The sequence below is a fragment of the Panthera onca genome, chromosome D2 (assembly GCF_046562875.1).
Source record: "Panthera onca isolate mPanOnc1 chromosome D2, mPanOnc1 haplotype 2, whole genome shotgun sequence".
In the NCBI taxonomy this organism is placed as follows: Eukaryota; Metazoa; Chordata; class Mammalia; order Carnivora; family Felidae; genus Panthera; species Panthera onca.
Genome location: NC_138349.1, coordinates 42,846,865 through 42,866,283, shown reverse-complemented (window position 1 = coordinate 42,866,283; position 19,419 = coordinate 42,846,865). Strand labels below are relative to the sequence as shown.

The following is a 19,419-nucleotide window of genomic DNA, read 5'->3' as shown; positions in this document are numbered from 1 at the left end:
CCAATAATGTGAGTCCCAGAGGACTCACTACTGGGAGCTTTCTCAAACCCCTGGAGCTGTGGAAGGAACAGGGGAGCGCCTCCAGGGCATGTTCTGGAGAAATGGCAGCAAACACCTTCCGTCTGCTTTCTGGACCACAAAGCTGTGTAGCGAGGCTCAAGGGCAGGACCTGGGCTTGGGTCTATACTTTCTCTCTCCCATGGCACAATCCACACTTCCTCCTTCCCTTCCGGCAGACCAAGGAGTCCTGGTTGTGCGTTCCTACTACACCTCTCACCCAGAGGTAGCAGATCCTGCCTCTGCTTTGGGAGCCCTTGGGACTCCTCCTTATGCCAGAAATGGCTTCTCCCAGTGAGACCCCACTCTCTTCTCTGCTCTGTGGGAAGCTCCAGGATCCTCCCTGCTGGACCCCAGAGGGATCCACTGGTCTTCCCCATCTGATCCCAGGCTGCCAGTACCTGTAGCTCTCCAGGGCAAGGCAGAGCCTTCAGGACAGTTGGGGTGGGGGCTCTGCCCCAGTCTTGGCCACCTTTCATCACCTTCCTCCTCTCTGCTCTCAGAGCATTCTCTGAGCCAGACACTGGGGACCAAGCCTAGGAAAGCAGGCCAATGCTTGCATTTAGCTCCTTGCAGAGAGGCTAGAAGACATGGGCACTGGAGAGGTCCCTCTCCTAGCCAGCTGGCCCTCTGGAAGGCAGGCAGAGGCAGTGGACAGAGTAAGTGTCTGAGCTGGGCCATGTTTCCAGGCATGGAGCATCTGGGGTGCACAAGGGAAGTGGGCAGAAGCGGCCTTTCTGAGCCTACATCACTGCAGTTTGATGGAAAGGACAGTGGGTGGGGACCCAGGAAGCTTGAGTTCTGACTCAGCAAGGCCCCTACACCTGGAGCTAGCTGGTCAGCCGCTCTGGACCTCAGTCTCAGCATCTGTAAGAGGAGAGTGCTGGGCCACTGGTCCATAGGGTAGAGAGCCAGGCTGTGCTGGCTGAGAACTCGTCCCAAGTCCACCCTGATTCCTGGGAGGGCATGTTGGACCCTCCCTCGGAGGGTAGGTTGGAGGGTCCAGAACCCTCCAGCTCTTGCCGGCCAGGGTGAGTGGGTACCCCACAACCTGCCTTGCAGTCTGGTTAAGGCTAGGAGGCACTGGACCCAAGAGATTCTGTGGTCCCTTGTGGCTCTGCTGTAGGATTCATTCATTTAAGTAAGTTTTGAGCACCTGCTGTGTGCAAGACACTGGGAGTCTGAAGGAAGGTCACCAGGTTCCCCTCCAAAGGCTGCACTGCCCTGGAGCAGAGGAAGAGTGATCCTTCCTTTAGATCTTCCCCCAGGACCCCAGGCCAGAACCACACTGCCTCCCCCGTCTGCGGGCAGTTCCAGACCACACAAGCCTGGTTGCCTTATTTCTCACACCACCTCTCCACCAAGCCCGCCCGTTTTTGCTGAGCAGAAGTCCCCAGTCCACTTTTAGGGCAGGCTTGGCATTGGGGGCTCGCTGTTGGGGTCCAAAGGTACAAGGAGGACAAGGAACTGACCCTGAAGAAACCTGAGTCCCCCGAATGGTCTGTTGTCACCCTGCCCCAAACTCAGGAGCTGTTCAGGGAGGTTGAAATTATTTCAAAAGACCTATTCTGCCTCCTCTTTCCTTAAAGGAGATCCCAAGAGGGTGGGGCCTGGGATGTGGATGGGTCTTCAGGCCTGTGCCTGGGGTTAGCCCGGGGTGGGGCAGAGGTTTGCCAAGAGGGATCTCAGAGGAATCACCGTCTCGCTTTGGCCACCCTGAGCACTGAGGACCCAGGCCAAGCCCTTGTCTCAGGCTTTCAGATGACAGTGGGTAAAGGGCATGGGGGAGGGGGGTTGAGGCAAGTAGGGGCCACCAACCGGTGTGCTGGGTGTGGGGGTGCAAGCAGATGAGCCATGGGGGTAGTGGGAAGACAGGAGCAGGGTTCCAGCCTAGCCCTCACTCATGGCCTCTTTCTGCCTTGCAGGAGCCTTCCTATTAAAGACCTTACGGTGGACAGCGCCTCTCCCGTGTACCAGGCAGTGATTAAGAACCAGAACAAGCCAGAAGATGAGGCTGATGAGTGGGCCCGCCGCTCCTCCAACCTGCAGTCTCGCTCCTTCCGCATCCTGGCCCAGATGACTGGGACGGAATACAGTAAGTGAGGCCGGGGGTGGAGCACGAGAGATGCTGAGGGGCCCTGAGGGACCTGTCCCACAGTCCTAAGGCCCACAGAAGCCAGGGAGTCAAGCCCCCTGACCCTTGAAGATGAGCTGCTTTCCACAGAGAGCTAGCGATGTGCTGATCCCCTCTGGGCCCCTCGGGGCAGGTTACCGAGTGACACCGGCCTTCTGCCCAGCTCCCTGACTCCAACATTAGGCCATACGTGTGCCAGGTGGCTTGTGGGCAAAATGATGGCCCAGATCTGGGATAAGAGGACCTCAGAGGTCTCCCTCCCAACTGTACCCTTTCCTCTGTGTCCCCCTTCTCCCCCTGCCCTCTGCCCAGCACACAGCATTTCCCTGCCACCATTTTCAGGCTGGGGGCAGTAAATTGTTCTGTTATTGGAGGGGACTTAATGTCCATAGCTCTGGAGGGTTTTCTTCCTATGTTTCCTATGATTCCTCCTGATCAGCAATTTTCTACCCACAGTGCAAGATCCTGACGAAGAAGCTTTGCGAAGGTCAAGGTAAGTGCCTGGACTCAGGCTCAGTGGCCTTGTCCCTCCTAACCCAATCCCTCCCCAGGCAGCCCCTAGGTCACATGAATCATGGAAGGAACCTCTCAAGTTCATGTATTTGGAAGCTCCTGGCCCCTAAAGGGCCCCAGCAGATGCTGGCTTGGGGCCTTCGTCCCAGGTCACTGAGGTAGGTGCCTGGAGCTGTCTCTAACCCCTGGGCCCAGGCTGCAGGAGTAAGGATTCTGGGCTCTCCTGGCTCTGTCCCTGGGCAGAGGCAGGGCTGCTTTGGCCTTTGCTGGGCTGTTGAGAATGAGGGCATCTCTCCCTGTGAGGGCACCGGGCCGGCTGCCTTGCCTTCCCCACTCATCTCAGGGTCTGTCCCCTGTGAGTCTGGAGGCTAGGCACTGGAAAGCAGGCACGGGGAGGGCTGTGCTGGGCATGGGCATCTGACCTCGGGATCCACCTGTCCAGACCTATGCTAATGTAGTAGTTCCATAAATCGCTCAAAGCACAATAGCTCTGCTAGGAAGGACAAGCCTGGGCGTGAGAAGAGGCTTCTGCAAGGCGAAGCGGCTCAGGGTCTGGTCTCCCACCAGTGGCAGGCCTGGGACCACAACTGCTAACCTACCACCTGCATCCTGCCAGGTGCTCATGAGCCTGGGCATGAGGGGGGCACGCTGCCCTGGAACCCACTGGAACCTGCTGGGGCCTTCCATGGTGAGGCATGGAGCCCCTGAGGATTGTGTTTCCACTTCCGGCGGCAAATGTTGTGCATGCTCTTCTTGGGAGAGTCTGCTTTGGGCCAGTGCGTCCATGGGCGGCCTCTCCGCACGGGACTGGGGCTCAGAGGTGCTCTTTTACCTGGGGCCAAGCTTTCTATACTTGCTAATCAGCATGTAGTGATCACAGGATCGTGTGGAGAGTGGAGCTCTGGGGTCAGCTCAGAGTTGATGTAGATTTCATTTTTGAACCTATGTTTTTGCCAATCTAAGCTGCTTCCACTTTTTGGCTGGGGCACCCCAGCCTAAAGTGTGGTCCCCCAGGCCTGCTAATGATGGCATGCAGTTCCAGTAACGGTTCTTAACCCTCCAATGCCTGCAACGTGTCTACACAGAGCCTGAACTGAGATGGTGTGTGATTTAGCTCAAAAGTTAGTATCTAGCTATTTTAAGTGTGACTGAGCCCTCAGCGGTCCTGCTCCTGTGCTCTGTGGCTCCCGCGTGCTGTTTCTGTTTTTTCCACCTTCCTCCTTGAAGCCACCCATATACACCCAGGGAGCAATGCAGCTCACTGATAGAGGGGTCTTACAGCCCCCCACCCCTCACCCCCAGCAAACAGCTTAAGCATCCCTAGGTTCCTTCCATCAGGAAGCCAGCAGGGTGTTTTCTCTCCTTCCCATGAGACAGAGCCCTGCCTTTCAGGCCCTGACTGTCTCCTCTGGAGCACTTCTGGTGACCAACCACTCTGAGCTCACACCTCATTAACCAGACACCATTTAGAAGGTGGAACTTCTGTCTTTTGTGTTTCCCCTGGAGTATTTTCAGGCTCTGCAAAGTTATTGAGTGAGAACACAAAAGACAGTATTAAAGGCAGTCTCCAGTCCTCATGGGCCATTCCCTCCTTTTAGAAGCATCTCCTCGGTACTGTTCTGCCCAGTCCTGTGGATATGAGGGCAGGCTCGTCTTTCCCCCCACGGCCTAACCCCACAGGAGCATGGCTCAGCCCCCAGCAGAAGGCATAGGACCTTGGGGTCTTGAGAACTCTGCTGCAGGTTTTAGAGCCTCTCCCTCAGCTACTGCAGGTGTTTCTGTAGGGAAATCTGGAAAGAGGGCCTAACAAGAGGCTCCATCCTGCTTTCTCCCTCAATTCTACCCCTCCCAATTCTACCCCCCAGCTCAAAGCAGCTCCCCTTCCTCCCACAGGCTGAATCGCTGTCAGCCCTCTGCCCTGGGATCTCTGGCCCTGCGGTGAAGGCTTTGGGGACACCCAACAACCCAGGACTGGAAAGGCATAAGCCTTCTTCTCCTCTCCCTTTTCCTGACTGTAATTTCTGGAAAGTTGTCCTCAAAGCCTTCCCCCAAAAGCCCATTCCCCCCACGGCCGTAGGAGGGGGTGGACATTTTCATTTGAATTCCAAGCAGCCTGAGGACCTGAGAGTGAGACTTGTAGTGGGCACAGTGGTTCAATTCTGCTTGTGATTAAAGTCTGAAGTAGTGACTGGGGCCACTGGTCACAGCACGGGCCCCGGGCTGCCCAAGTGGCCCACTGAGAAGAAGGGATCATGCTTGTTCTCACCCTGGGTCCAAGCTGGTCAGGGTCCTTGCTCCCCAGGGGGCTAAGCCCCAATCCCAGCCTTCCCCACTGCCAAGTCGGAAGCTGCACTCCGAGACCCTGCTGACCCATCTTGTTGGCTGAGGGCAGCTGGCCTCCTCTTTCTCCCAATTTAGCAGCACTGACAGGAAGGAATCTTAGGGTCTCTTAGGAAGGCTGCCTCCCCAGGGTGGGCTTCACTGCACACCGCTGCCATGTAGCTGACTCCCACAGAACCTGAGTTTGCCAACCCTGGGGCCTGGCAACCTGTCCAAGGTGACAGATAGCCTCTATAGGCTTGTACGTGTGCAAAGGTGCTTTCTTCTTCCTGTCGCCGTGTGGTGGGGAGATAGGCGGGAATGCCATGGTGTCAGGTGCTCTGTACCAGGTGGCGGCACTGGTGGCCTCGGGGGCAGGTGGCAGTCTGTGTGTCCGAGGACCCTGCAAACTCTCCCCTCACCTGTCTCTGCTCCACCTCCCAGGCCTCCCCGCCCCCAACCCTGAACCCTGTAGAGTCCCAGAGCAGCTCAGAGCCCTGCCCTCTTCTTGGGGTCCTGGCTCCTGACACTCAGGGTGTCTCCAGTACCTGGTAGCAGGTAGCTTCTCTCTGAGGTTCCAGTGCCCATGTGCTGGCCAGCCCAAGGCAGAGCCTAATCTCCAAGGACCCTATCCTTACAGGTGAGGCAGGCCAGGTCCCTAAATAGCCCAGGCACCTGCTGTGGACTTGGCTTCCCTCTCAGGAAAGACCCCAGCATGTCAGCAAACTCTTCAGGCAGGCTTAGACTGCAGCCCCCTGCCGGCTCCTGCACGGGTGCAGGTAATACTGTGGTTCCTGGCCTCCATCTGAAGTAGCGCGAACAGTGCCTCCATCCAAAAGCCGAGCCTCTAATCTGAGAGAGGTCACAGAAGCTTCCCCCTGACTTGGAGAAGGCACTCCAGGGGTCGGATGTTCGGCTCCACGTTGGGCAGCCCTGACGAGGATGGGAGTGGGGGCAAGCCTCACTTTGTCCTAAGCAGAGCTTGAATCTTTGAGGCATGGGGTTCCCGCTGCTTGGGTGTAACCATCCCAGAGGAATCCGGTGTGAAACCCAGACATCCTCTGGCCCCCACCTTGTGCTCAACTGCCTGTAAGAGCAGTTTCTGCATTTACCCACTGTTCACCTGTGCAAAGAACTCTGTGCCTCTCTGAGACCCCAGATGTCAAGGAACACAGTTGATCTGAGAGACAAGTTCACAGAGGAGCTGAAGGCGAGGGTTGTCTTGCACACTCCTCCACCAACAGCGTAAAAATTTCCCAAGTCCCTTCTCCATCGTGTACCCTTCTGTGGTTCATTTTCTTCTCCCTCCCCTACTTCCTACAGAGCTCAGGGACTCACTGCTCACTGGCTCCTCCCTGTAGTCCCTGTGGCCTCCCTGGGCACCTCAGTGTCCTCTTTCCTCCCTGTGCACAGCCAGCTCAGTTCCAGCTCCTGTGGCTGAGTCTCCCGGTGCCAGCACAGCCCAGAGCCCTCCCTCCAATGGAACCTTCGTGAGGATAACAAAAGTTACCTGAGTTTTGTGGATTTTTCATTCCGGGTGTCCTGTCTAGCAAGTTTGAAAACCACACCTGGAGAACCCAGGACCCCCCTGGGGTGTCCCTGAGAAGCCCTTGTGGGGTGTCCCAGTTCTTCTCGTCCATTCTCTTCTGCCAGCTCCCTTCTCTCTCTGCCCCATCTCTTCCTTCCTCTCCCTGCTCCTCTCTTTGGCAGGCTGTGAATTTACAAACAGCTGCAAGCAGAGCAGGCTCACTAGGGTCCACTGACTCTCCAGGACTGTCTCTGAGCCCGTCACTGAGCACTGATGACAAAGGCTGTGGGCCTGGCTGGGCAAACTGGTCACACCCGTGTCCTGGGTGGTCTCTATGGGATGGTGGATTGTTGCCACGCGTAGTGCTATCGGCAGGGCCCCCGCTTCTGCTCTCTTCCTTCCCTCCCTCCCTCCCCAGCCTCAGAGAGGCAGGCAGCAGGAGATGCCCGGCAGGTGGATCATAGTTCTGCGGCTGAGTTTCTGTGCGGTTTGAGGCCATTCGCATGATGTCTGTGGGCCTTGGTTTCTTCTTTGGTATCAGGAAAGTTTGGTCCCGAACAGTGGTTTTCAACTATGTTGGCAGTGGGCCCGTTTTGTCTAACAGAATCTTCTACAGAGACACAATATCAGGACTTGAGGTGTAGCGAGGGAGTCTACCTCGTAATGTAGACGTGGGAAGGGGGCAAGGTGTGTATGTGGGGATGCAGAGCTACTGGGGAAACGTAAGACCAGCATTGCCCCATCTCTGTTTTTAGAGACCTAAACCGGGTCTTCCTGGCTTTTATATGCTGGCAATTCACTTCTTGAGCTACTTATTTTTAGATAATTGCAGATTTGGGCACGTAGTTGTGAGAAATGATATAGAGAGATCCTACGTTCCCTTTATCCCCCAATGGTAACATTTTGCAAAACTATAGTAAAATATCACAACCAGGCTGTTGACACTGGTATAGCCAAACACAGACTATTTCCATCGCCCCAAGGATCTCCCCCTGTTGCCCATTTACAGCGACACCCACCTCCCTACCGTGGGCACCCTCTCCTTAACCTGTGGCAACCACTAATCTGTTATCTGTCCTCCATTTCTATAGTTTTATCATTTCAAGAATGTTATATATATGGAATTGTACAGCCTGTGACCTTGTGGGATTGGCTTTCTTCAGTCAGGCCAGTTCCCTGGGGATTCATCCAAGCTGTCACGTGTACCATAGTTCATTCATTTCTTTTTATTACTGAGTGGTATTCCATGGTCTGGATGTAGCAATTAATTTTTAAAAGGAGTTTTAAATACTATCTGGGCTAAACACTGCGTTTGTGGCTAGATGCGGCCCCTGAGCCACCAATTTGCACCTCTGGTCTGGAGGATGTTAGCTGCCCCTCCGGCCTGGAAGATGTAGGATTCTGGCATCTGTGGCACTGGCCTGGCCCAGGCACGCCCTCTCCTCCATTCCTATGTTTCTGGCTGCTCTTTGCCCGTTTCGTCCTATGCCCTCGACTTAGCAGACTGTGGGGTGGGCCCCAGAGGCTCTATTGATGGGAAGTGTTGGCAAGTCCTGGTCCTCTGTCTGTGTGCCAGTGGTCTCGTGAGTATGTGTGTGCACACATGTTCCTGCCTGGCCGTGCTCAGGCCTGGGCAGATGGGGGCAATTGGTGTATCTGAAGGCTTCTCTCTGGGGACAGAGAAGGCTTGGTAAAGGCCAGGGAAGCATAGGGAGGTGAACGGTCTGCTCACCAAACCTCATCATGGGAACAGGCATTCCTCTTTCTTGATGCCCAGCTTGGGGACAGAGACCATGCTAGGCCCACCTGCCTATTTGGTTCAGTCCTGAGAGCCTACAGCCAAAGCAGCCCTGCCCAGCCCTAACTACACGGGCCAGGGAGAACCAGTGACCACCCCCCCCCCCCCGCCTTTGCCCAGCCTGTCCTCAGGCCCACTAGCCAGGCCCCTTCTCTATAGCTTCCTACTCACTTAGCTCAGGGACTTCAGTCCCTCAGTCCTGGCCCTTAGGACTCTGGTCTTGCCCCAAACCAGTCCTGACTATCTGGAAAGTACTCCATGGGTGGCAAAGCCTCTCCAAACCAAATTCCTGCCCGCCCCGTGCCCCCTGCCCGAGCTGTCAGACAGGGGAATGGGACACATCCCCTAACCCCTTTCTCTCCTCCTCTCTTCTTTCTGTCTCTGTCTCTGTCTCTCTCTCTGTGCCACAGGGAAAGGTTTGAAACGGAACGTAACAGCCCACGTTTTGCCAAATTGCGCAACTGGCACCATGGCCTTTCGGCCCAAATCCTTAATGTTAAAAGCTAAGAGGCTATCTGGAATCCCCCCACTCCTCTCAGGCTGGACCCCCACCTTCCACCCCCCACACACAGATCTGGCATGTGAGCCCCATGGTGATGCTTGAGAATGTATAGGGGTGCTGGGGGGCACCTTTGACAGCCAACTGTGGCAGTTCTGCTCTCTGCTCCCCCAGAGCTGATGGCCGAGGCCCAGCCCCACACAGCACTGCACCCCCTCCTGGCCACCCGCCGAGTGCAATCCTCCCCAACCCCACGTGGCCCCAGCCTCTGCTCCCCTGCCCAGGGCCTTAGCCATAGATCAGAGAGGACGTGGCAGGGTTTGCTGGCATCACGCCCCAGAACCAAGGGAAACAGAACATGCCACTGGTTGATTTCCCATCCCCTTCAGCTGCTAGGAGAGGCAGCCTGGCCTAGTGCTGTCCTGGAACAAGCCACCTATAGATCAGGGTCCCGGGAAGAGGCCAACCCCTGGCCCCACTCGCTCCCTCGCTGCTCTCTGGAACCTGGGCAGCCTGGAGCAGGGCTCTGTGCAGAGTAAGTGGAAACCCCAGGGTAGATGAGGCAGAGGCCCCTCCTGGCCGTGGTGAGATTGGGCGTGTGCTCTCCTCTCTGTGCTGTATGCGCTGGATCCCTAGTTCTCTCTCCTGTACATATAAGCATGCTTGTTCTGAAATAAAGAGGATTGAAAATGAATCAAACCAGCCCCCGTCATGCTGTGCCTGTGTGCGTACCACTCGAGAGGGACATTCCAAGATGGGGAGAGGACAGGCACCACCAGGAAAGGGGCAGGGGCAGGGGCAGTGCCCGCTGGGGCTGGAACCCCGGCGCAGTTCTGCCTGCTGTGCATCTCCTGACTTGAGGGCCCCACCCAGGCTGTGGAGCTCAGGTGGGCCGAATGGTGGGTGGGAGTCCATAGCCTCCCACAGGGCAGTAGGGGTGGGGGCATTCTGGAATGCCCCCTGCCTCCCCCCCCCCCCCCACACCCAGCCACTACCAGCAGGCTGAGCCAGCCCTCCTTACTGATCAGAAATCATCCCCATCCCTAGCATGCTGCAAGCCCCTCTCCCAGGAAGGCGCTGTCATGCTCAGCCCTGGTCCAGGAAGTGAGAAAAGGGACTTGCCTGGACTAAAGAGCAGTTCACAAGGGGATTGCTGGGAGTCCTCGGTGGGCCAAGGCCATGGCTGAGAGGAGAGGAGGTGGAAGATGTGTTTGGCAGAGCCTTGCCCAGGTGGCAGGTGCGTGTGGAAGACCTGTCATGGTCTTGCTGTCAGCCCCAGCCACCTGTGGCCTTGTTCTAGTCCTGACCATTCAGGAAGGGCCCAGCTGACAGGCTTATGTCCCCCCCACCCACCTGTCTACCCATCGGCCTATCCTCTGATTGAGGGAACCACAGGCTGAAAGTGTGAGACCAGCAGCACTTAGTAAGTAAAGGCAGATGCCAAGGTCCATCCCTCAAACCACGCCCACCCCCACCCCACCCCCCATTGCTAGACTGGGCCAGAGACTTGCTCCGTCTCCCACTTCCTGGGCACAGGCTTTCTTTCTGCCTCTAGGGACTTGGCAATCCCACCTGGAAGAGATGACCAGGGAGAGAGCTCTATCCTGTCAACCACACTGAGATGCTCCCCCAAATCCCCCACCAGCCTGTTCCACTTTGGCCTCCCATCTCTTCCTGTCTCTAGCAGTCTGAGTCCAGGGCCAAGGCCAGGACCAGGCAGGGCAGGCTGGCTGGGGGATCAACAGGGGAGGGTTGTTGTGGACTTCTGCTTACATCTAGGCATCCTGTAGCACACCCATATTTAGCTGACCTTTTACTAAGGACTTCTAAGGCCCAAGGGTAGGTTGTGTGGCCATGAGCTGCTAGACAGAGAGAAGTCCCAGGCAGTGGGTATCCTGAGGCTGGTGGAGGACCTGGGCCAACTAGTCAGAGCTGGTAGCCTCACAGACCCCTGTCTTCAGCCCCTGCCCATTGAAGCCCTCTTGAAGCCCTAGAAGGTCCTTATTTGTTTTCTAGCCTGCCTGGTGTCTTCCCAATGACCCCAGGCCCCTGCACAAGCACATTGGGTGGCCCCAGGCCAGGGGTCTACGTAAAGCCCTCTAGAGTAAATAGGAGAGATTTCCTCATCTGGCATTCAGCGTCTGTGGGCATTAGTCAAGGCACCATGCCTGACTGCTGTGGGTGCCAAAGGAATCAGAAAGGACCAATGTGGGCAGTGGCTAATCATGATGCAAGGTTGGTCATGTGAGGTCCAGAGATAAGGAGCACCCCCCACCCTCCGACCAAGTGGAGGGTCAGAGAAAGCTTCCTGGAAGAAGGCATTTGCGTGTTTGAGCTTCATGAGCAGTTAGGATTAGGACAAGGGCAGGTAGAGAAGGCTGGACAGGTGCTCTAAGCAGAGAGGAAGGGTGCTGAGGAGAAGAAGGGGTGTCCCAGAACCCCAACTTAATCATTTTGGCTGGAATGGAAGGAATGTAGAGGATGTTATGGTTTGTGGTCCAGAGCTGGGATGCCAGCCTTGGGGACTTTGTATTCTGAAGTCAACGTGGAACTAGCAAAGGCTGCAAGGCCCCATTCACACTACCGTCTGTGGGGATCGCCATACACTGTTCTCGAGGGGTGTCGTTAGCATAGACTCCAATGACAACAGGGCCCCTGGAGTTGTGCAGTGCAGTGGCCTCACTGCAGAGTGATATGGGCAGGGCTTCCCTGAGCACTAGCCATTAGGTTGCAAGATGGAATGCCAGCTAGATAGGTGGCAGCGTGAGTCATTTCAAGACCAGCCCCCTGACTGGTGTTCTGCCCATCATGCAATCACCAGAGGTGTTCATATCCCATTTTCTTAACTAATACAAATAGCATCCTCACCTAAATAATGGCAACCACCCCCCAGCACGATCAATCACACCTCCGCCATCACCCACAGTTCCAACCAGAGCCCATGACTGTAAAAACCCAAGACCTGGCACCATCACCAAGACCATCCTCATCCTTGCCATACATATCGTCACCATCAATAAGAACATCAACCAAGTCCTGCCATTCTCTCCATCAAGAGCCATCACAACAGAGCAGGGGCACGGGGTTGGCACGCTCTCCTTGATGCCGACCAGATTGAGCGAAGATGTGGGCTGATGGGGGTCTGTAGCCAGGGTGTGTTTTCCCTCTGGCCATACACTTCCCATGCAGCTGTGAGCATTTGAGTACGTGTTGTTTGCTTTGGTTTTGCTTTGATATTTAAAGTGGATTATGATCGAGTCAGGAAGCAGCTGTCGAATCCTAGACCAGGCTGCAGTGATCTCATGGGCACTCTCTTTGGGGCCGCAGCCAGGGCCAAGTAAGTTCCCTACTCTCCTTGGGGTTTTGGGGGGCCTGTGGAACTTCAGGCCAGAGCTGACCTGGACAAGAACCCGAGATCCTCAGGATTCCCTCAGTGCCATTCCTACTTCCCCTAGGCCCTGGCTGCTTAGTGTCTGTCAACAGTGGCCCTAAATAGGATGCTAGATCATGAATTTTCCTAGGGCCCACAGCTCCCCCCCCCCCCAACTCAGAATTCAGTGTTCATTTGGAGCTATGCCTGGGGAGAGCACCAGGTAAGCTGATCTGACAGAGAATTGGAGCAAAAGAGACAGGCAAAGCCGACTTTCTATTTGTCCTGCAGAGTATTTATTGTCTCTAGCCCAGATATTTTCATCACTCTTGTCCTGAGTGGTGTCCTCAGTTCCCAGAAGCCCACTAGAAGCATGCAACAGGGTCAGGGAGAACCAATAAAGGAGACCAGGTGTCCTGTGTCGGCCGGAGCCTTCCCAGGCAATGGCTTCCGGAAATCAGCTTCTTTCATGGAGGGTGGGTGAGTGGTCTCATGGCATTGCCGCAGGCCTGAGAGCTGGGCTTCCTGAGGCTTTCTGTCAGAACCACTGAGCTGCGAAAGTGCTGGACAGGACATGGCCAATGCTCTGTCTAACCTGAATGCTTCCCACACAGTCAATGGAGAAGAATGGCACTCCCTTTCATGGGACAGTCAACCTAAAGCCTCGCCGTGCCTCTGGTTCTCTTCCCCAACCCTTTCACACTGTTTCATGCCCTTCTCTGCCCCCGCGCCTCGCTGGATGGAAGAGAGAACTTTGGCAATGCTTTGGTAAACCGCTCATGGCCCACTTGCATGGCTACCTGGGACAGACCTCCGCAGCACCTTGCTACTCAAAGTGTGGTCTGGCAACCAGCAGCAGCAGCATCACCTGGGAACTTGTTAGACATGTAGACTCCCAGCCTGCCCCAGACCTACTGAACTAGAAGCTGCATTTTAACAAGATTCCCAGGCGATTCATCTTCATACTGAAGACTGAGTAGCCTTGTAGTGATTAGGGCTCACACCCTTCTCTGCCCCTTGGCAGCTGTGTGATGTTCAGCAGAGATTCAATCTCTCTGGACCTCAGGTTCTTCATCGGTAAAATGAGGATCATGATACCAAACGCTCAGCGAGGTTGAAAGGATCAAATGGAGTGATGCTTGTACAGTTGTTTGGCACAAGGCCTGGCATACAGTAAACACTCACAGAGGGAAGATTAGTATTTGAATTCTTTTCAAATAAGAGTGTGTTTTGTTGGGGAAAGATTCTACTTGACTAGTCACAAGGAGAAGTGTCTTTCTTCCTCCATCAGGGGCCACTTGAAGTACCCGGTAAGGCTTCAAATCCAAAGGCACCTCACTCAGATCCTTCTGTCACTGCCAATAAGTTCCAGGAGGTTGAGCGATTGATTTCTCTCAGTCTCCCTTCTCTCGTCTATTAAGCAGAGTCGATGATCAGAGGGTTGTTGTGAGGAATTAAAGACATATACCTGGCACGTAGTATGAGTTCAATAAATGAATTACAGAGGACGGGCAAGGTCATTTCCACTCGCAGGCGCTGCATATCCTGCCGCTGTTGTAGCAAGTACAAATCTTAGTCCAAAGACCCCAATGAGCAAAGAATGTGCATTTCTTTGCTTGCCTATAATTTAAATTTTAGTCTCTGCCTTGCTTTGCAGATGGCAGAGATCTAATCCCATCACCCCAGGCTCTGATGCTCTTTTTTGCCTGGAGTGTTTCTGGGGATGAAGCGTTTACAGGATGTCAAGGCGTGGGGGGGGGGGGGGGTGGGCACGTGGGCATTTGGTCCTTGGTCGTGGTCTGCCTGTGCTGCCATCTGCTGGGATATTCCCAACCCGTGAGGATACGCTGGTCTACACTGGAAGAGCTGTGACCTCTCTTGTTCCCAGTTACAAGGCTTCTAGGATGTGCAGGTACTCAGGACCATGTCCATGTCACTCTGGGGTATGGGAAGCCCTCGATGATGGCGTGGGGATCTTTGGCCTGTCTTGGGTCGGCCTGCCCCTTCACCATGGGCATGAGGGCCCCTGGGGTCTTGCTACTTCCCCAGGATTTATCCAGAACAGGGGCACAGCTACCTCTATTCTTGAATCCCTCGTTCCACATTGCCTCCTTTCTGGTTCAGATGACCTTGATCTTCCTGGCAGGTAGCTTTCATCCCTCTTCCAAATGCTTTCAGTGCCCTGGGTCCTCCACAGACTAGGCCCTTGATGTGCAAATATCTTACCTCTGTTTTGTGCCTTGTATCATTCCTTCTCAAATGCAATGCATGCTTCTAACTAAATGGGGAAGGGCAAAAGAAAAAGCAAAACAGGATGGGGGAGGAAATTTGGCTGATACTTCAATCTACTTTTCCACCACATTGTGTTTTTATAATATACACAGAGAAAGCAAAATTAGGAAGTCCACAAAAATGGTGGTGTGTGTGGAAACTCACCAGGCTTGAGAATATTTTTGATGTTCTTGTGGCCCTCCAAGAGCTCTGAGCCCTTCCCTCTTGGGGTCCTGGGAGGCTCTTTCCCTGAGGCTGGAAACACACCTACCGGAAGACCATGCTCGTTTTACAGAATGGATGGTGATTTCCACCCAGCCTGCCTCTGCTGCAGCCACCATCCCCATACAGAGGACCCCCTTGACCTGTTGTCTTTTTCGGTCCCGCCTCATCAGCACCCCTATTGAGCATGCTCCAGTGTGCACCAGCCAGGCCACCACCCCGCTGCTGCCCGCTTCTGCCCAGCTGCCTGCTGCTGCCCCTCCCAGTGCGGCCTCGCCACCCTTGACCGCAGCCACTGCCCATGCTGCCACCGCCTCTGCTGTAGCCCCTGCCTCAAGCCCTGCGGACAGTCCAAGGTAATGGGCCCACAGGTGCCGACCCTGACCTCAGGGAAGGGAGGCAGGAAAGTCCTCAACCAGGGTCCACCTGTTGGCAACTGTATCCAGCCCTCAGAAAAGTCCGTGAAAGGTGGTTAGGACCCCAGGGTCCTTGGAAAGCCAAACCTAGCACTGTCTGGTGCTGAGAGTGAAGGGGAGACTGGGAGTCACCGCAGGGGAGCACACTGTGTGCAGTGCAGCACAGAGACTGGAATGCGCTGCCTGGCCCCCTAGTGCCTCTCTCTGTCTCTCTCTCTCTCTCTCTCTCTCTCTCTCTCTCTCTCACACACACACACACACACACACATGCATGCACGCACGCATGCAATTAGATAACAAAGAGAGACTTCGTGCACAGTCATTGTTCCGGGAACTAGAATAAGGGGGAGAATGAAAATTGTCCTTGTGGTCCGGGGAAGTCAAGAAAGGCTCTCTGGAGGAGGGAGCAGATGTAGCATTGACCTTGGTAGGTAAGGTAGATCAGATTTGGGCAGATATTTAGCACTAACTTGCCCTCTTCCTTTACCCTCTCTTCTCTTGATGGAGAGCAGGCTAACTCCAGAGGCACCCGATGTCATGGGATGTAACTCTCTGCTCCACCGCTTACTGTCTGTAATCTACAGAAAGTGACTTAATTTCTCTGAAGCTAGGTTTCTCATCTGCTAAGATATTTAATGCAACATCTATTTTTTTAGGGTTGGGACAGAAAAAGTGTACATAAATCACTTAGCACATAAAATTCTCTCGAGTATTATGAGTTACTGCATTTCAACCTGACCTCCTGGATACCCAGCAAAGGCAGGGCTGGAGATGGTGGGAGTGGGTGGGTGAGGGTTGCAGTTTGCAAAGGATGCAGGGAGGTGTGGGGAGGTGCAGGGGGTAGGCTGGATGAGTCATTCTGGAATGGCCAGGCAGTGTAATAGCTGGACGGGCCCAGCTCTTTCTGGGCTTCATGGAGCTGTCAAGTTGATGTTTGAGGTCACAGCCAGCTTTCTCAGTTTCCCATGCTCCCCTCCCAGGGTTTTGCTGGAAAGGACATGCTTCTCTGGATCAGGGTTCATAAGTCCCTGGCACAGCCTGAGACAGGATAAAGGGTGGGCACAGTAGCCTGCAGACCTGTGTGCTGCACCCCTACCCCCAGGCTTCACAAGGACCTAGGTGGTGTCAAGCCCAGCCTTTGCCCAGCCCAGCTCAAGCCTCAAGGGTAAGCCCAGTCTGGGCCTCCGGGGGTTGTTTTATTCCAGCTTCCTGGGGTCACTTAGCAAGTTGCTCCCCCTCTACACACCAGGACCTCTTCAGCTAAGGGCACCAAGAAGAAACTTTGAAGAGGGTAAGAAGCGTCCCTGTTGTTAAGTGGGAAGATGCCTCCCCAGTTGGATGGAGAAGCTCTAGATGCTGGGGCCCTGCTCAAGGACAAGCTCCAGCACTATGCTTCAGGCCTCGGTGTCCTCAGTGGCCTGGGGCCCTCAGGACTCCCTCAACAGGGCAAACCCTTCCTTCCTCGGCCTTGCAAAGGGAGATGAGGCCTGGGTGGAAGTTGGAGAGATACTTGGAGGGCTCCCAGCATCAGGCTGGAGCAGAAGGAACCCAGGGATCACACCAGCTACCTCCCTGTCTTACACAAGGCTGGGATGGAGCTAGAGGAAGCCAGTGGGGGGCAAATGGACACCTTAGCCTTTCTTGGAATGGCCTCAGAGTCCTTGCTAGATGTCATAAGCCTCTGATTCCTCCCCTAACACCAACCCTGGACACAGGACCTGTAGCTCCTGGGCTGCTGGGAAATCTTCTTCCACTGGTGGGAGAGTCTGGCTAAGCCCCACTGACCCTCAGCCTTCTCCCACTGCAGTGGAAGCTGGGCACCCCTTCGACACTGCCTCTTTCTCCTCCATTGAGGCCCCTGCTCCACTGTGGTTTATCAGAGAAGCAGACAGGCCCAGGGAGGGGAGACAATGGCTTCACCCAACCAGAAACATGATAACTTGGCCCGGTAAGTCTGCACACCCCCTAGGTCTGGGATACTGGCTGTCTGAGGCTCATTCTACCTCCATACTGTCTGAGCAGCACTACACACCCTTCTGAATCCACTAAGGAGCTTGGCAGTGGGTCCTTAGCTCCAGGCCACCCCCTCCCAGAGCTCTGGAGAAGAAATTACTTCCTTATCCTATGACTCTTCCCAGCACTTGGGCCCGTGGGGAACAGTTGGAAAGAAGGCAGGAAGCCTTGGACTGGGGGAGGATGGTATATTATCAGGGGCTCACTTCTCTAGCATCCCCATCAATGACCCATTTGCCCTGGGTGTGGACATGTGGTCCCCAACGGGATCTGAATGATGCAGGGAGAAACCAAAGGTGTATTCAATAAGGTGTTCTTTAGCTTTAAATGAAAAAAGGAGGGGAGTTGTTCACTGACAACAAAATCGGGAAACACTGAATAAGACAAAGTCAAACATGCCCCTTAACTCCAGTTCTTGGAGCCTTTAGTTCTCCAAGGGAAAAGGCCAAGTACGGCATTTCCTGAGGGCAATGAACTGGGACACTTTCACTCTATCACTTTGGTCCCATGGTCCCTGGGTCACAAGTGGGAAAAGGCTTTAAGACCTCTTGGCAGCTTACTCAGTGGGGAGAGGGCAACAGGAATGCTGTGCAGGGGAGAAGCCTGTGTGTGTGTTTGTGTGTGTGTGTGTGTGTGTGTGTGTGCGCGTGCGTGCACATACTGGGGGGCTGGTCTCCTGGCTTCCCATGAGACCTCTCTGGAGCACTCTTATCCAGAAACCTGAGATTTGGCGGCTCCTTCCAGCACCAGCAGAAAGGGGAATGAAGAGGCCAGTGGTCTGAGGCTGTGAAGTGCCCCAGGAGGTCAGAAGGTTGAGGGAGAGGGGTAGTTCTGACCTCCTCCATCTGTCTCCTCTCTCCTGCGTCTGCCCCTCCAACCCCAGCCTCACCCTGGTAGTCTCTCCACAGGAAGTGAGGGGTTTCCTGTCTGTTTTCCTGTCTGGCTGGTGGTTTTCCTCCCTCTTTCCTAAGGTGGTGACACCAGCAATGGGCCATATGGCTCTAACCAGACTCACGAAGACTCAGCCCCCAAGGAGCAGCTTCCTCCCCTCTAAGACCCCCACAGTCTTTCCTTCACAGCCTCTGGCAAATCCCCAGCATTTCTGTCAGGTTTCCTCCTCACAGAGGCTCCTGAAGACCAGGCTGCCATGGTTGCAGGCCTCAGGGCCTGGGTGGGGCTGTCCTTCTACTGCTAACTCCTCCCCCTTGGTTCCAGGCCCCAGGCCTCTGCCTACAGTCCCGCCAAGGCGACCTCTCCAGCACCTGCCACTCATTCATACAGTGAGGCCCCAGCTGCCCCTGCGCCCAAGCCCCGAGTTGTCACCACCGCCAGCATCCGGCCTTCTGTCTACCAGCCAGGTGAGAGGCAGATTGGAGGGGAAGCTGTTAGGCTGGACGTGGCTTCTAGGCCACATCCCAAGAAGGATGGTGGCCAGTGAGGTCCTGCTAATGAGGCTCAGCCCTTCTTCCCCCAAATGTGGGCCAGCATCCTGTGGAGCCTGCCTCTGGCCCTGGGGAGACAGGTGAGCGGTACCAGCCAGGGGTGGAGCCTCCCGGCTCTTAGGCAGATAAGGTTCCTGGCTGGGGATTTCCAGGCTCAAGGTAAAGGATGAGAGGGTTTAGAGGGAAGGAGTTTGTTTCCCCAAGAGTCTGGGTCTAGCTCAAGCTGGAAGACAGGCAGCTATAACGAAAATGCCATGGGCTTTGGCCAGTGACCCCAGGCAGGCTGTTCATTCTGTCTGGTCTTTGGGTTCCTCAGCTGAGGCAGGACAATGGAGGCTCAGAGAGCACACATAATAAGCAACAAAATGGTCTCCTGGTGGCTGAGCTCCCTTGACTATCTGTTCCATTGCTCTGGTCCCCATTCTCATCACTGCTCAGGGCCCCTTCACAGGGATGAGGACTCAATCCCACTTCCCTCTTTCCTCAGCAAAGTTTGGCCTGCTCCCCAGAGCCCGAGGACAATTCTCAGTCTGGCTTGCACCTCAGTTTCCCCTGCCTGCCCCTGCTGAGTGAACCTGAGGGCTCCTTAGCTAATTTCCCAGGTTGGGGGAGGGTCCTGTGTGCCCTGGTCTATAGGATGTGCCCACAGGAGGGCTCTGGGCAACTACAGCCATCCAGGGCTGACATCACCATCCTTCCCGCTGGATTCTGACTCTGAACTCCAGGAGGGCAGGGCGGTGGCAGATTTTCTTCACTGTATCCCCAGCACCTGACTCAGGCCCGACACAGAGGAGGTGCTCAGCAAAGGTAGTGAATGAAGGAATAAATGAATGAATG

General features: G+C 55.1%; 1 protein-coding gene across 10 annotated transcripts in view; it reads left to right on the top strand.

The window, feature by feature from the left end:
- The window catches only part of LDB3 (LIM domain binding 3), a 63,840-nt gene that overhangs the window by 22,192 nt on the left and 22,229 nt on the right, over positions 1-19,419 (top strand). For 4 of the 10 annotated variants that reach the window (XM_060642281.3, XM_060642280.3, XM_060642279.3 and 1 more), the window contains 3 exons: positions 1,983-2,152; positions 2,648-2,684; positions 18,356-18,498. In XM_060642281.3, the coding sequence (XP_060498264.1) occupies positions 1,983-2,152; positions 2,648-2,684; positions 18,356-18,498 (350 nt within the window). Of the gene's footprint in view, positions 1-1,982; positions 2,153-2,647; positions 2,685-8,759; positions 9,548-14,884; positions 15,068-18,355; positions 18,499-19,419 lie in introns of those variants that run through there. The other 6 variants (XM_060642278.3, XM_060642277.3, XM_060642276.3 and 3 more) reach the window with 2 other exon arrangements.